Below are 13,222 nucleotides of genomic sequence, written 5' to 3' on the forward strand. Positions count from 1 at the left end.
TGACTAAGTCGGTGATGGAGTCGCTGAACTGTGGTCAGGGTCCGGAGGGTCTGTAGATGAGGGTTCCTCTGATGGTAGTGTTTGGGTCGGTGTGGACCTGGAAGTGCAGGTGTTCTGCGGTGCTGAGGGTGTAGTCGGTGTTGGTCGAGACTCTGAGAGTGTTCCTGTTTACGATGGCGATTCCTCCTCCTGCTCCATTGGTGCGGTCCCTGTGGTGATATTGTAGCCTTCCGGGACGGCTATGGCTATTTCGGGTGCCGAGGCGGGGTTCAGCCAGGTCTCTGTCAGGAAGGCGACGTCTGTGGAGGTTGAGTCGAGTAGGTCCCAGAGTTTAACGGCGTGTTTGCGGGCGGAGCGGGTGTTGAGAAGGAAGCATCTGAGGTCGTTGCGTTCTTTCCGGGGTGGCAGCATGGGGGGGCGGATGCTTGTGAACTGCAGTTCCGGCATGTGAAAGCTTCGTGGGTGCATTTTGGTCGGCCAGGAAGCAGGTGTGTGATCGTCCGGTGTTGAGTGCATGGAGGGTTCTGGCATCGTATAGGTAACGGGCATCGTGGCGTTCACTGGGTCCTGGCGCTGGGCGCAGTCCAGGCACGGACGGGTGCAGACGGGCTTGCCTTAGGCGTGCCCGCTGCGCGGCCTCCATATGAGGGGATGTGGGAAGGAGGAGCAGCTGGGAGGCGGGAGCGGGGCGGCGAATGGTATTGCAGAGGGGCGGGGCCACAGGGATGCAGCATCGGGAAAAACGGGCGGGCCGCAGAAGAACTGAGCACAGGAAGGAAAAACTTGTATAGGCAAGAAAACAAGTACAGGCACAGAGCAATGAAAACAAGTCCGGGCAAGAAAGCAAGTAAAGCCACAGAGGAATAAAAACAAGTCTGGGCAAGAAAGCAAGTACAGGCACAGAGGAATAAAAACAAGTCTGGGCAAGAAAACAAGTACAGGCACAGAGGAATAAAAACAAGTCTGGGCAAGAAAACAAGTACAGGCACAGAGGAATAAAAACCAGTCTGGGCAAGAAAACAGGCACAGAGGAATAAAAACAAGTCTGGGCAAGAAAGCGAGTTAGGCACAGAAGAATAAAAACAAGTCTGGGCAAGAAAGCACGTTAGGCACAGAGGAATAAAAACAAGTCTGGGCAAGAAAGCAAGTACAGGCACAGGGGAATAAAAACAAGTCTGGGCAAGAAAGCACGTTAGGCACAGAGGAATAAAAACAAGTCTGGGCAAGAAAGCAAGTACAGGCACAGAGGAATAAAAACAAGTCTGGGCAAGAAAGCAAGTACAGGCACAGAGGAATAAAAACAAGTCTGGGCAAGAAAGCACGTTAGGCACAGAGGAATAAAAACAAGTCTGGGCAAGAAAGCACGTTAGGCACAGAGGAATAAAAACAAGTCTGGGCAAGAAAGCAAGTTAGGCACAGGGGAAAAATGCAAGATTAGGCGAAAACAATGCAGGCAGAGCCGTGCAGTAGCGTGCGGAGCGACCTTCCTGCGAGCAAGGTCAGAGGTGGTTGGTATATGAAAGGATGCTGTCCACACGAAGTAAACTTGAATTGTTTTAATGAGCATTTATATATGTGATGTAAGTGAACCAGCAGCTGCTGTGTCAATTCAGACATGCACCTTCCAATGAATTAGAACCCGCCTACATCACTATGCAAGTCCTAAGATTAAGGACCCAACAGTATGTATGATATCTTGAGAACACTGACTGCCTCTGGAAGCTTGTGTTATTTATTGACAACTTATATGTACATTAGTTTCTGCATCCAAAACCCACAACTTTAGACGTAATCTCTTGTAAAACTTGTGTTTCAGCGTCCTTAAGCTCCTTATCCCCACCGTGATGCCGTCTTTACAGGCAATCCAGAAATTCAACTTGGAGTCTGATTTTCCTTCTCCCGTCTCAAAAGGCTACCATTTTGCATTGAATAAGCTCATAAATATTGGGTATGTTTGCTCATTTATATTCAGTAACAAACTCCCATTTTCACTCTGCAGGTCACTGAAGCATGGATAAAAAAAAGAAAAGCATAATTTAATAAAAATGCAGCAAAAATCGCCACACTGAAGAGGTTTATGTTGAAGAGGTGACAATGTCTCTGACCCCCAATAAGTAAACAGTACCAAGAAGTCGAGGAGGAAACAGGAGTAAAGAACTCTGCTTGAAGTGAAATGGATGTCGCTAATTCTGTACATTCCGTATACATTGCTGAGCAACTAAATAAAATTATCACAAACGTTCCAAAAAGTGGGTGATTAGGACTATACAGCTTCAGAAATAAAAATTAGTAAATCGCTATCCAGACAGCACGCCTGAAAATAACCACTTTTGTAAATTCCGTCTACATAAGGAGAGCCTTGGAGAAAATCCAAACCGTACCTGTGCAGAGAACATGAGAATTGTCGTCAGAAAGTCCTATCACCTCAATGTGAGTGAGCACATTTTAATCGCAAGACTCATCTGCTGAAGTGGTAAAGAACACACCTGACACAAAAGAAAGTCATTGTAAAAGGTTCTTTTCAATTTTTATCAAAAACACCGGAGTTTATCAAAGGTTGTTTCAACCATGCTCAATTATGAAAAGTGACACCACCAATGCTCAGGCGTTTGCCACAGCTGTAGAAAGTGTTTTATAAACTGCTAAATAAATGTTAAAAAAGCTACAGTCACAAGGTGAACCTAACTCTGCCGGACAGACTTCATATAGACATAACATGGAGCCCATAACTCCATGAGAGACATTTTGAAAGGTTCAATGGAATATCTTAAATTGCTTAAAGAGGTCACAACGCTACAAGTCCAGACAACATTTTTAATAGGCTCAATGCACGTGTTAAGAATAACAGTGATTCCCATTTGAGAGGTTAGTGCTGAAAATGATCTAAACACGTCTGGACTTTGGAATCAGGTAAAGTCGTAATCTGCTGTGTACTCAAGAAAAACAAACCTGGAGACAATAACTCAAGAAATAAATCTTTTAACTGGCCAAAGTTTGAGGACAACATTAGTTATTAATTCCATCTCACCAAGATAATGTACACGAGGAAAAACCTTAAAACTACTCTAAATGTCAGAAACTTTCGACAGACATCTTCTCTCACTAAGAAGAATAAAACCCTTTAATCTGAATGTCAAAACGCTTTATTTCCAAAATATTTTCTTAACTTACAAGAACAAAAATAGGGTGGTAGGGACCTTTTCAGTGCTCAAATTACCAGAAAAGCTTTTGTCATGAATTCTCTTACTCAGCATGAGAGAACAAATGAAGGGCAAAAAGATTTCCAGTGCTCTGAATGCAAGAAACATTTCAGGCATAATTACAGTCTCACTGAAAACGAGACAACCCACACTGGGGCAAAACCCTCTTGGTGCTCTGAATGCCAGAAAAGCTTCAGTCAGAAAGCCAGTATCATATACAGTGAGAGGACCGACACTGGGGAAAAACCTTATCCGTGCTCTGAATGCCCAAAAAGCTTCACTAAGAAAAGGTATCTTGCATACCATGAGAGAACTCACACTGGGAAGAAACCCTATGAGTGCTCTCAATGCCACAAAAGCTTCAGCCACAAAACCAGTTTTATTCGCCATGAGAGAATCCACACTGGGGAAAAACCTTATCAGTGCTCCGAATGCCAGAAAAGCTTCAGTACGAAAGAGAGTCTCATTTACCATGAGAGAATCCACACTGGGGAAAAACCTTATAAGTGCTCCGAGTGCCAGAAAAGCTTCAGTCAGAAAACCAATCTCATACACCACGAGAGAATCCACACTGGTGAAAAACCTTATCTGTGCTCTGAATGCCCCAAAAGCTTCAGTAAAAAAGTATATCTCACTGAGCATGAGAGAACCCACACGGGGCTGAAACCCTATTGGTGCTCTGAATGCCAGAAAAGCTTCGGTCATAAAGCCAGTCTCATGCACCATCAGAGAATCCATACTGGGGAAAAACCGTATCAGTGCACCGAGTGCCCGAAAAGTTTCATTAAAAAACTCAAACTGACTTACCATGAGAGACTTCATACTGGGAAGAAACCTTATAAGTGTTCTGAATGCCAGAAAAGCTTCAGGCTTAAATTCTGTCTCACTGAACATGAGAGAACCCACACCGGGGAAAAACCATACCAGTGCTCTGAATGCCAGAGAAGCTTCAGTGCTAAAAGTAGTCTTGCTCGACACGAGAGAACTCACACTAGGGAAAAACCTTATCTGTGCCCTGAATGCCCAAAAATCTTTAGTAAGAAAATGTATCTCACATACCATGAGATGACTCACACTGGGAAGACACCCTATTGGTGCTCCGAATGCCACAAACGCTTCAGTCAGAAAACTAGTCTCATACACCATGAAAGAATCCACACTGGGGAAAAACCGTTTAATTGCTCTGAATGCCAGAAAAGCTTCAGTCAGAAAGGCGGTCTCACTCGACATGAGAGACAACATAGTGCGGAGAAACCTTATCAGTGCCCTGCATGCCAGAAAAGCTTCAGACTTAAAGCCAATCTCACTCGACATGAGAGAACTCACACTGGGGAGAAACCATACGAGTGCTCTGAATGCCAGAGAAGCTTCAGTGTGAAAGATAGCCTTACTCGACATGAGAGAACTCACACCGAGGAAAAACCTTACAAGTGCTCGGAATGTCAGAAAACCTTCAGTCAGAAAGGCAATCTCACTCAACATGAGAGAAAACACACTGGGCAGAAACCTTCTGACTTCTTTGAATGCCCAAAAAGCTTCAGTTGTCAATGCATTCTAACTACGAATGAGAGAAGCCACACTGGGAATAAACCTTGCCACTGTATTGATTGCCACAAAAGCTTCAGTCATATAAAGAATCTGACTGTAAATGAAAGAACCTACAAGAGGGAAATACCTTATCAGTGTTCTGAACAATGGAAATGCTTCGGTGAAAAAGCTACTCTCTCGTCGAAAGAGCATACATATACCGAGCAAAGACCTCATCAGTGCTCTGAGTGCCTAGAACGCTTTAGGGATAAATTCTACTCACCCACGATAAACCCCACACTGGTCTCAACCCGTATTAGTGCTCTGACTCTCATTAATGTTCCAGTCCTGTACCCCATCTCAGAGAATACGAAATCCCACATTAAAGAAAAACCTTATCAGTCTGAATGTCAGAAGAACGCAAAGAATACCACTGAATAGTATAACAAATTGTGAAGCGCTTATTCCCAGCGCATTACAAAATATAAACAATAAATAGCTTCACTGTTCCTGTTATGTTGTCCAGCTTTGTAATTTGGACGCAAGGAAGGCTAGGTAACCACATTCGTTAATTTTCAAAACCCAGAACTTACTTAGATTAACAGTAAGCCTATAAACATACCCAACAACGTAAAAATATCCAAAGATACAGAAGGTTTTGCAGTATCACTAGCAGAGACGAAACTGTAGCTCCACACTTGCAGAGGCATGTCACAAAATGCATAGAATGAACAACTACCCTTCAATCTAAGGAGAAAAAGAAGAAACAACACAGTAAAAGCAACGTACAAGAAAACTGGACCCGAAGACAAATGCCTGTAAATGAGCACAAGAATATAGTGGAAGGTAATTTAGTAGCTACTCTCAGTGAAAGTGAAAGCTATTGCTCAGAGTAATAAAGTCGGCCCAACTTTGTTTTGTCTTGCAGCCTCATAGTGCGGACCAAGGAATTTATTGAAACTCAGCAAGTTTATTGACAAAAAAAAAACCAACGCATTCCCACAATAAACATTCAGAGAGCAGGGACGCTTGAAGTAATCAATCCTATGCTGACAAATAGACAAATGAGTGGCTATTAAGTAAACTGTTACATCTTGAACTAATAATGCTCAAGATAGTGGTGTGAACATAAAATGGCTACTGCGCTCATAGAAAAAACAAGTAATTCAGAAAACAATGTTTTTTATGTTCACAAAACTAACTTCTCTAAGCGCTAACCTGCTGACAACAGATAGTTTCATCCTGGTGTTCTTGGCTAGTGGCCAACTCATGGGACTGACGTTTTTTCACACACCGTGGCCTGTTTACGACAATTGTTAGTTCGATGCTAATAGACTGATACTATTTTGGCTTCATTTGTTGAAGCATTAATTATTGTCCTTGCTAAACTGGATAAAGACCTTAAACGTGCAAGTCATTTCAGACCTTATTAATTAATTATCCAGTATTGACAAAATTCTTACCAAATAGGGCCCAGTGTAGCAAATATGGGTGCTAATCCGCTAATCACAAAGAAACACAGTTTACGAACACCAGTGTTATGTGCAACATTCTTAACCCATTTTACGAGTTGGAATTGTTTTTCTGACTCTCAAATTGGGTTTTGCGATCCATTCTGAGTCAAACTGATATATATATCATAGTTTATGACTGTCATTTTTAGTTGCAAGCCATTGATCAGTTGCGCAAACATTAATGGAGGTGATCACTTCTTCACAAAGTTGTCCCCTTAAGCCCCAGTACATTCCCACAACGAAAAGTTATTGTTACGTGCGAAATCAGAAACGGGTTGCAAAATGTTCGTTTGCAAATTACAACCTCTGTGAACTGTCTCTTAGTAGATTCGACCCATACACTTATAAAAATTATCTGAACCCGTTTTTCCTTATGATCAACTCTATAGTTGGAGAATAGATAATTCTCCAGTAACACCAGTGCTTCCCAACCGTTTTTATACCACAAACTTTGGCGACCCACCTAGCTTTTATGGATTGTTTGTAAACGTCATGACCTCGACCACGCCCTTTAATATCGGACTGTGGCCAAGATAATGATCTGCCCATAAAAGTGACAGATAGCGAACTGCACTGGAGTCTGAAACTGGGGTGCCGGCCTGTGGCATCCGTTCACTAAAATTGCAAGGCTCTTGAAAATCTAGGGGTTGATACCAATGATTTTAGGAAATATGAGATACCCCTTTGGCAGCAGCGTATGAGGTAGGGCCTCATATCTATTTTTGTATTAAAATGAGGCTTAGTGATACAGTTTGGACTCCATATATATGTGTATGTTTTATAGTTTTGTCTGGTGTGAACACGGCCCAAGTGTGAACACTTTATATGAGCACCAGATTACATTACAGTAATTCAGAATATTATTGTTATAAACACTGTTGATTAAGTAATTTGCCCAGAATCAAAGGATGTTGAGCCAACGCCAGAACACAACTCTGGTTCCCCAGATCCAAAATTGGCAGCTCTGGTTGTTGGGCCACATATATATTAATCAATTTATGTGTGAAAGTCATACACAAGTGGAATGGTTGTCTATCATGTATAGTGATCATATTCTCTGTTGAAATGGCTTTATGAAGTTATAAAAAACAAACTGCAGCAACAAATACTGGAAGGTTTATGCAGAGTTTTGCTTGGGAATTATTGTAAAGGTTTGTTTAAAAACTTTACTTAGGTACATTGTTCTGCCCTTTCGCACTAGTGCACAACCTGGGCTAATCATTAAATATGACTTACATATAGACCAGAACTTTCGCAACACCCCAAGAACCCGAGCCACAGTTTTAGAAACACTGCACTAGACCCATTTGTTAGGTATAGGTCTAGACTGGTTCCTCTTCATCATCTAGACGTATTTTGCTACTGAGTGTAGAACATTTTAATTATGCATTTTTTAAGCTATTTTTTTTCGGCTTGACACAGCTTTTCCAACTTGTTGTTAATGTGCTGTATTGCACCTACAGCAAGACGAATGGATGTTCCACTGAGGCTAAATTTCTTCAGGGTTACTAAATGATGTTGTCTATTGGCCTCTCTTGCATCATTACTAGCCGCTGAACTCTTCCATTGTTGCATCCATAAATCTTATGTCAATTAAGGTATAATCATTGGGGTTATTGAATGAGGCACTGATGGTTTTTTATTGCTTATTATTAATATTATCACTGTAATTCCGAATGTCTTGGAACTCATTGTTTTGTAAGCCAGAGTTTCCGTTTGTGCCTTCACACTTAATAAAAACGAAATTGTTTTATCCGAATATGTATTTTACTACAGACATGTTAAAGGGTATCGATTTAATATGGCAACCGTCTCAACTGAAATATTTAACCATTATCTTCACAATACAATTAAATACACAATGAATCCCAGTTGGATTGCTAAATATGCACAATATTGGTAGGAGGCCTTACCTGTTTCTACATTGGTGGAGTACAGTTCAACAGGTAAATTCTTATTGTACCACAACCATTAAGCTTATTATCAATGTTACATTTGCAATTTCCAATCTCTTTTTATGAAAACAAGGTTGACCTTTTATCTCTAAATGTATTCGGAGCTCTTAATTTCAAAGGATTGGTAGTAAAACATGAAAGGCCTTATTTAGAGTTTAGCTAGCCCGATAAATTTGGTTTCCACTGTATAACAAGTGCCATAGAGTATAATGGACTTGTGATACCGTGGACAGGCTCTCAGCCACGTCTGTGATGAGTATCCTGTTCACCAAACTCAAGATAGGGCCCTAAACATTTAATGATGCTATTGTCATGTGTCCTGGTTAGGCCTAGAGGAAAACACTTCCATTTTACATAGTCTAGAGTTTTTTTTTTTAATTGCCTCCACTTTTACACAATGACTTTTGACACACATTTATGGACATGGCAAAGAGAATTAGTTTTTATGAAATTATACTTGCTTACAAACCAACTTCACAAGAACCCTGTCATTGTGCCTTGGACAGGGCAAGGATGCTTTCTATTCTAAATAAACCAGCATTTCCCTCATGGCCCAGAGGAGCACGTTGCAGTTATTGTGATACTAGTACATGCTGACCTGACTTCTCAGCTCCGCTGTTTGCAGTTCCCCCACTGAGGGATGTCCAATTCATGACAGCAACACAGGCCTGCGTTCTTTCCCTTTAGGTAATGAGTTTGGATCATCTAATATTTTTGTCAGGACACATACATGCACCCTAGACACTCAGGTTAGGGGATGCTTAGTAGGGGTAAGCCAAATATATATCTATATGTGTCTGACCTTGTTTTACAAGTTTAAATGAATTTAGTTATTTAACTGATTGTTTTTACTGGGTAAACGTCAGCCTCTATCTTTATTGAATTTTAACATGTTTTTGTATTATGACGGAAGCGCATAGTATTTTGTCTCTGTCTACACCAGTTAGATCACATGTATATGAACACTTGCCCTTTAAATAAGTAAAAAAACTTTGTGAGCTCGTCATGTGATCAAGGCCTGCAGAGGCCGTAACGCGTCATGGCGGTATGAGGGCGAAATAAACATCTCGCACAGTGTTGGACCCGGCCTCGTGGCGTGGTCCCGCTCCTCCCCGCATGGCGGGCCCGGGACAGCAGTGACCCCTGTCCTCCACGACGAAGCTGCCTCCCCAACCCTCAACGAGAGCCGCCACTCCTGGCGACTCCCGGCTCTCCCCCTCAAGATCCCGGCGACCCCTGTTCGCCCCACTACACTGGTCCAGACCCTACCCGGGCCACCCTCGCAGGCCCCGACTCCATCTTGGACCCTCCACGTCCTGACCACGTGGCCTCGGCCCGTCCCCGGCCACAACCCCAGCGAAGCCCCGACATCGAGGCACCAAGATCCGACCAGGTGGCAAAGCGGCCACTTGACGGATCAAGGAGGAGGGGAGTTTTGATGGCCCTCCAGCCGTCCCCGGACGCCTGGTTTCGATCGCCCTCCGGACTCCCTGGGCGCTGGCTCCACCCCCCTGCTGGGTTTCTGGCCGCTCTCATCCCGGCCCCTCTAACCCCCAGGCGCGAGGGTCCGGACATCAAAGGACTCCAGACCTATATCTGGGGCAGCTCTGGAATGGGTCGGCAGTTGTATCCTGGAGTCGAGAGCCCTGCTGACGCTGTCGCGGCTGACCCTGAGAAGATCTCGCTGCTTTAAACCCTGAAACCATCTTGGAGTCCTGCTGGCGCTGCCGCGGCTCAACCTCGCTGAAACCATCTTGGAGTCCTGCTGGCGCTGCCGCGGCCCAACCTCGCTGAAACCATCTTGGAGTCCTGCTGGCGCTGCCGCGGCCCAACCTCGCTGAAACCATCTTGGAGTCCTGCTGGCGCTGCCGCGGCCCAACCTCGCTGAAACCATCTTGGAGTCCTGCTGGCGCTGCCGCGGCCCAACCTCACTGAAACCATCTTGGAGTCCTGCTGGCGCTGCCGCGGCCCAATCTCGCTGAAACCATCTTTGAAGCCTGCTGGCGCTGCCGCGGCCCGACCTTGCTGGTCCTAAGACTGTCCCGCTACCCCTTTTTACTCAGTTGCCAAGACTTTAAGGATCCCTCGATCCGTTTGTACATATTACCGAGAGAACCAAACGCTATTACTGATAAAGATTCTAAGAAGTTATCCTCCTGTGTGGTGTCCCTTTGTAGTGGTGTGATTGCTCGGCTGGTACGATTTGAGGAGAGGAACCTCACCCAGGAGGCCTCTCGACGGCGCTCGGCCAACTCCATATGGAGAGGTAGGTCTCGGGGTGGTCAGTCAGACATCTTCTGCCTCCCCAGGGACCGCCTTTCTAACACACAGAATTTGGAGTTTGCATTTGTTTTTCCAAGAAAGTGGAGTGTTTGAAAACGAAGATAAAAGGAATATTGGTACCGAGACAAGCTTCCTCTGTAATTGCGAACCCCCTCCCCGAGTTGGGCCGTGTGGCGGGAAGCTTTGTCTGGCGTGTGCCAGAAATTCAACGCGTCTCTTGTGCTGAAAAAGCTGCAGCAGCCCCCAGGTATTGGAAAGGATTCCATCGGAGGTAGGGGCACATCAAATTGTCCGTTGGGGAGATGTGCAATAACGCGCACCGGTATTCACCGAAAGCTCGGTTCTTACCTAATCTGCCCAAAAAGATACACACAATGACCACCGACACACTCCGGAGCAGAGAGGCAGCGGCCAACAAAATGTTTGAGTCCCCCAGCACAGAACAGCGGGTATTCACCCATACGGGTCCGGCAACGGGAGGGAGCTCGAATATTAGGGATATGTTTCAAAAACTGGAAACATTTATGAAAAGCGAACAAGCCAAATGGTGGAAGCATGAATCCTTGCATAGATACTTTGAAGTAGGTAGAGTTCCCAGGGGCTTAAGGATAATGATTTTGCCAAATTATGAAACCCCGGATCCTAGAATTCTGCGTGAACGGCAAGAATGGAAGATTGAGTCTTTGAAAAAATTAATTGAAATTTTAGTGAAGTATGCGGAAAGTGATAGAATTGAGCTGCAAAAGAAAATAGATTACTTGAATGAGGAGATTAACAAAATGGAAGTAACTGACAATATCACCAAATATCGGCAAGATGTGCTTGTTAGATTACAGAAGGGGGAGGAAATCATTATGAAAAGGAAAACTTTCAAGTTTCAACAAGACAAGTTCAACTATGAAAATTGACAAATTTTCGAAAAAGTATGACTCTAAAAACCGGTAAAAAGGAAAACATAAGAGGGGAACAACAACGAAGCACAAGCTTAAGCGCTCATGTTTCCACCTCCACCTCAGATATGAGTTTGGCAGTAGAGAGAGAATCCGAAACAGAACAAGCAAGAGGGGCATCACGTTTGGGGTTTCAAAAACTCACCCTAGCGGAAGAAGTAAATTGCCTGTGACAGGACAGTCGCCAAATACTTCATCCCAGGACCCAAAATGCACGGCAAAACAAAGACGCAACAAAAAGCGTAGGGAGAGACGCAAATGCTGCCGGAAACGACAACAACTACAACAAAAAAACAACAAGCAACAAGTGGAAAAGAAAGTAATTTCCACCAGCGAAGATGCTGATATGATAATTAATTTGTCATTGATTACCCTAGATGAGGCTGAAACACAGCTACTCTCTGTAGGGTTATCCTTTTGCCCAGAAATAAACTTCAAATATGCACAGACACGCATAGATGTCTATAAATTCATTCGAAAATTAATACTAAGGAAATACCATCTCCTTCAAAAGACAAATGAAACAACTGAAAACAGGACATAACTCACAGAAATGCACAGTCCCAACATCTTGACTGCAGCAGATGCAGAACTACTCACAAACTTACAACAACTAGAACAAGAAAAAGGGAAGAAAGCGACAAATTCGAAAATATGATAATAAGTTTGGAACCACACTTACGCACTTTAAGTCCAAATCAACGTTCCACCCAATCATGTTGAGAGACTCTCTTGATGTTTTTAATGAAAACGTAACCACAGAGGTAAAGAAACTAAATTATCGAATATCTAATGCACGTAAAAAATATAATTATACGAAGGACAAGTACAGTCAATTGATCAAGAAATTAAAGTAATGATGCAATAATCATCACAAACTCTGATAAAGGAGGGAAGATAGTAATTTGGCCACAAAACGAGTATTTGGAAGAAGCAAACAAACAACTACAGGACAGAGATTGTTAGAAAAGGAGCAGTCTTCAAATAGCTCATGCATCCCGGAAAGATTTTTACTCCTAATTAACAGCCTGGCGACGTGCTGGCCTACTGAGTATGGACGAATTCAAATATCTTAAAAACGACCACCCCACCATGCCAGTAATTTACTTTATTGCCAAAGTACATAAACATGCAACAAAACCTCCTGGCAGGCAGATTATTTCAGCTCGAAAAAGCTTACTTGAAAACACGTCCAAGGATATTGACTTTTTCCTGCAGGAGTTTGTACGAGGATTACCATCATATATCCAAGACACGAGTGACTTTCTTAGGAACATTGGCAACTATGAGTGGGATCAGGACTATTTATTAATGTCCCTTGACGTGACCTCCCTGTATCCTGGTATTTACCACCAAGATGGTACAAAAGCCTTAGAACATTATTTAGGGTCCAGACCAGCATAACAAAATGTTAGTAAATATGATATCATTCTCTTTAGATAAAAACTATTTCATGTTGCATAACCAGATTTCCAACAATCCAGGGGAGTAGCAATGGGAGCATGCTTTTCATCGAGTTATGCCTGCCTTTACATGGGATGGTGGGAGGGGATGGTTTTAAATGTGAAGCACAGAATGGTCATGCAATTGCTTGGTTAAGATACATTGATGACTTGTTCGTTATTTGGAGGGAAACAGAGGAGAGTGCAAGCAATTTTGTTGAAAATATTAACATTCAGATCCGAGGCCACCGAAGTCATCTGCGGCATACCACAAGGATCATCGCTCAGCCTCACCCTCTTCAACGTCTACATGAGCCCCCTCGCGGCCATCGCACGCCAACACAACCTCAA

General features: G+C 43.4%; 1 protein-coding gene across 3 annotated transcripts in view; it reads left to right on the forward strand.

The window, feature by feature from the left end:
• LOC144807719 (uncharacterized) overlaps positions 1 to 13,222 on the forward strand; it is a 54,474-nt gene that overhangs the window by 9,623 nt on the left and 31,629 nt on the right. The window contains exon 2 of one of the 3 annotated variants that reach the window (XM_078673375.1): positions 2,000 to 7,997. The exons of the other annotated variants lie outside the window; for them this stretch is intronic. Coding sequence (XP_078529501.1) covers positions 3,234 to 5,168 — 1,935 coding nt within the window. The 5' untranslated portion in view covers positions 2,000 to 3,233 and the 3' untranslated portion in view covers positions 5,169 to 7,997. Of the gene's footprint in view, positions 1 to 1,999; positions 7,998 to 13,222 lie in introns of those variants that run through there. 3 annotated transcript variants of the gene reach the window in all.

The sequence above is a fragment of the Lissotriton helveticus genome, chromosome 1_2, assembly GCF_964261635.1.
Source record: "Lissotriton helveticus chromosome 1_2, aLisHel1.1, whole genome shotgun sequence".
Classification (NCBI taxonomy): Eukaryota; Metazoa; Chordata; class Amphibia; order Caudata; family Salamandridae; genus Lissotriton; species Lissotriton helveticus.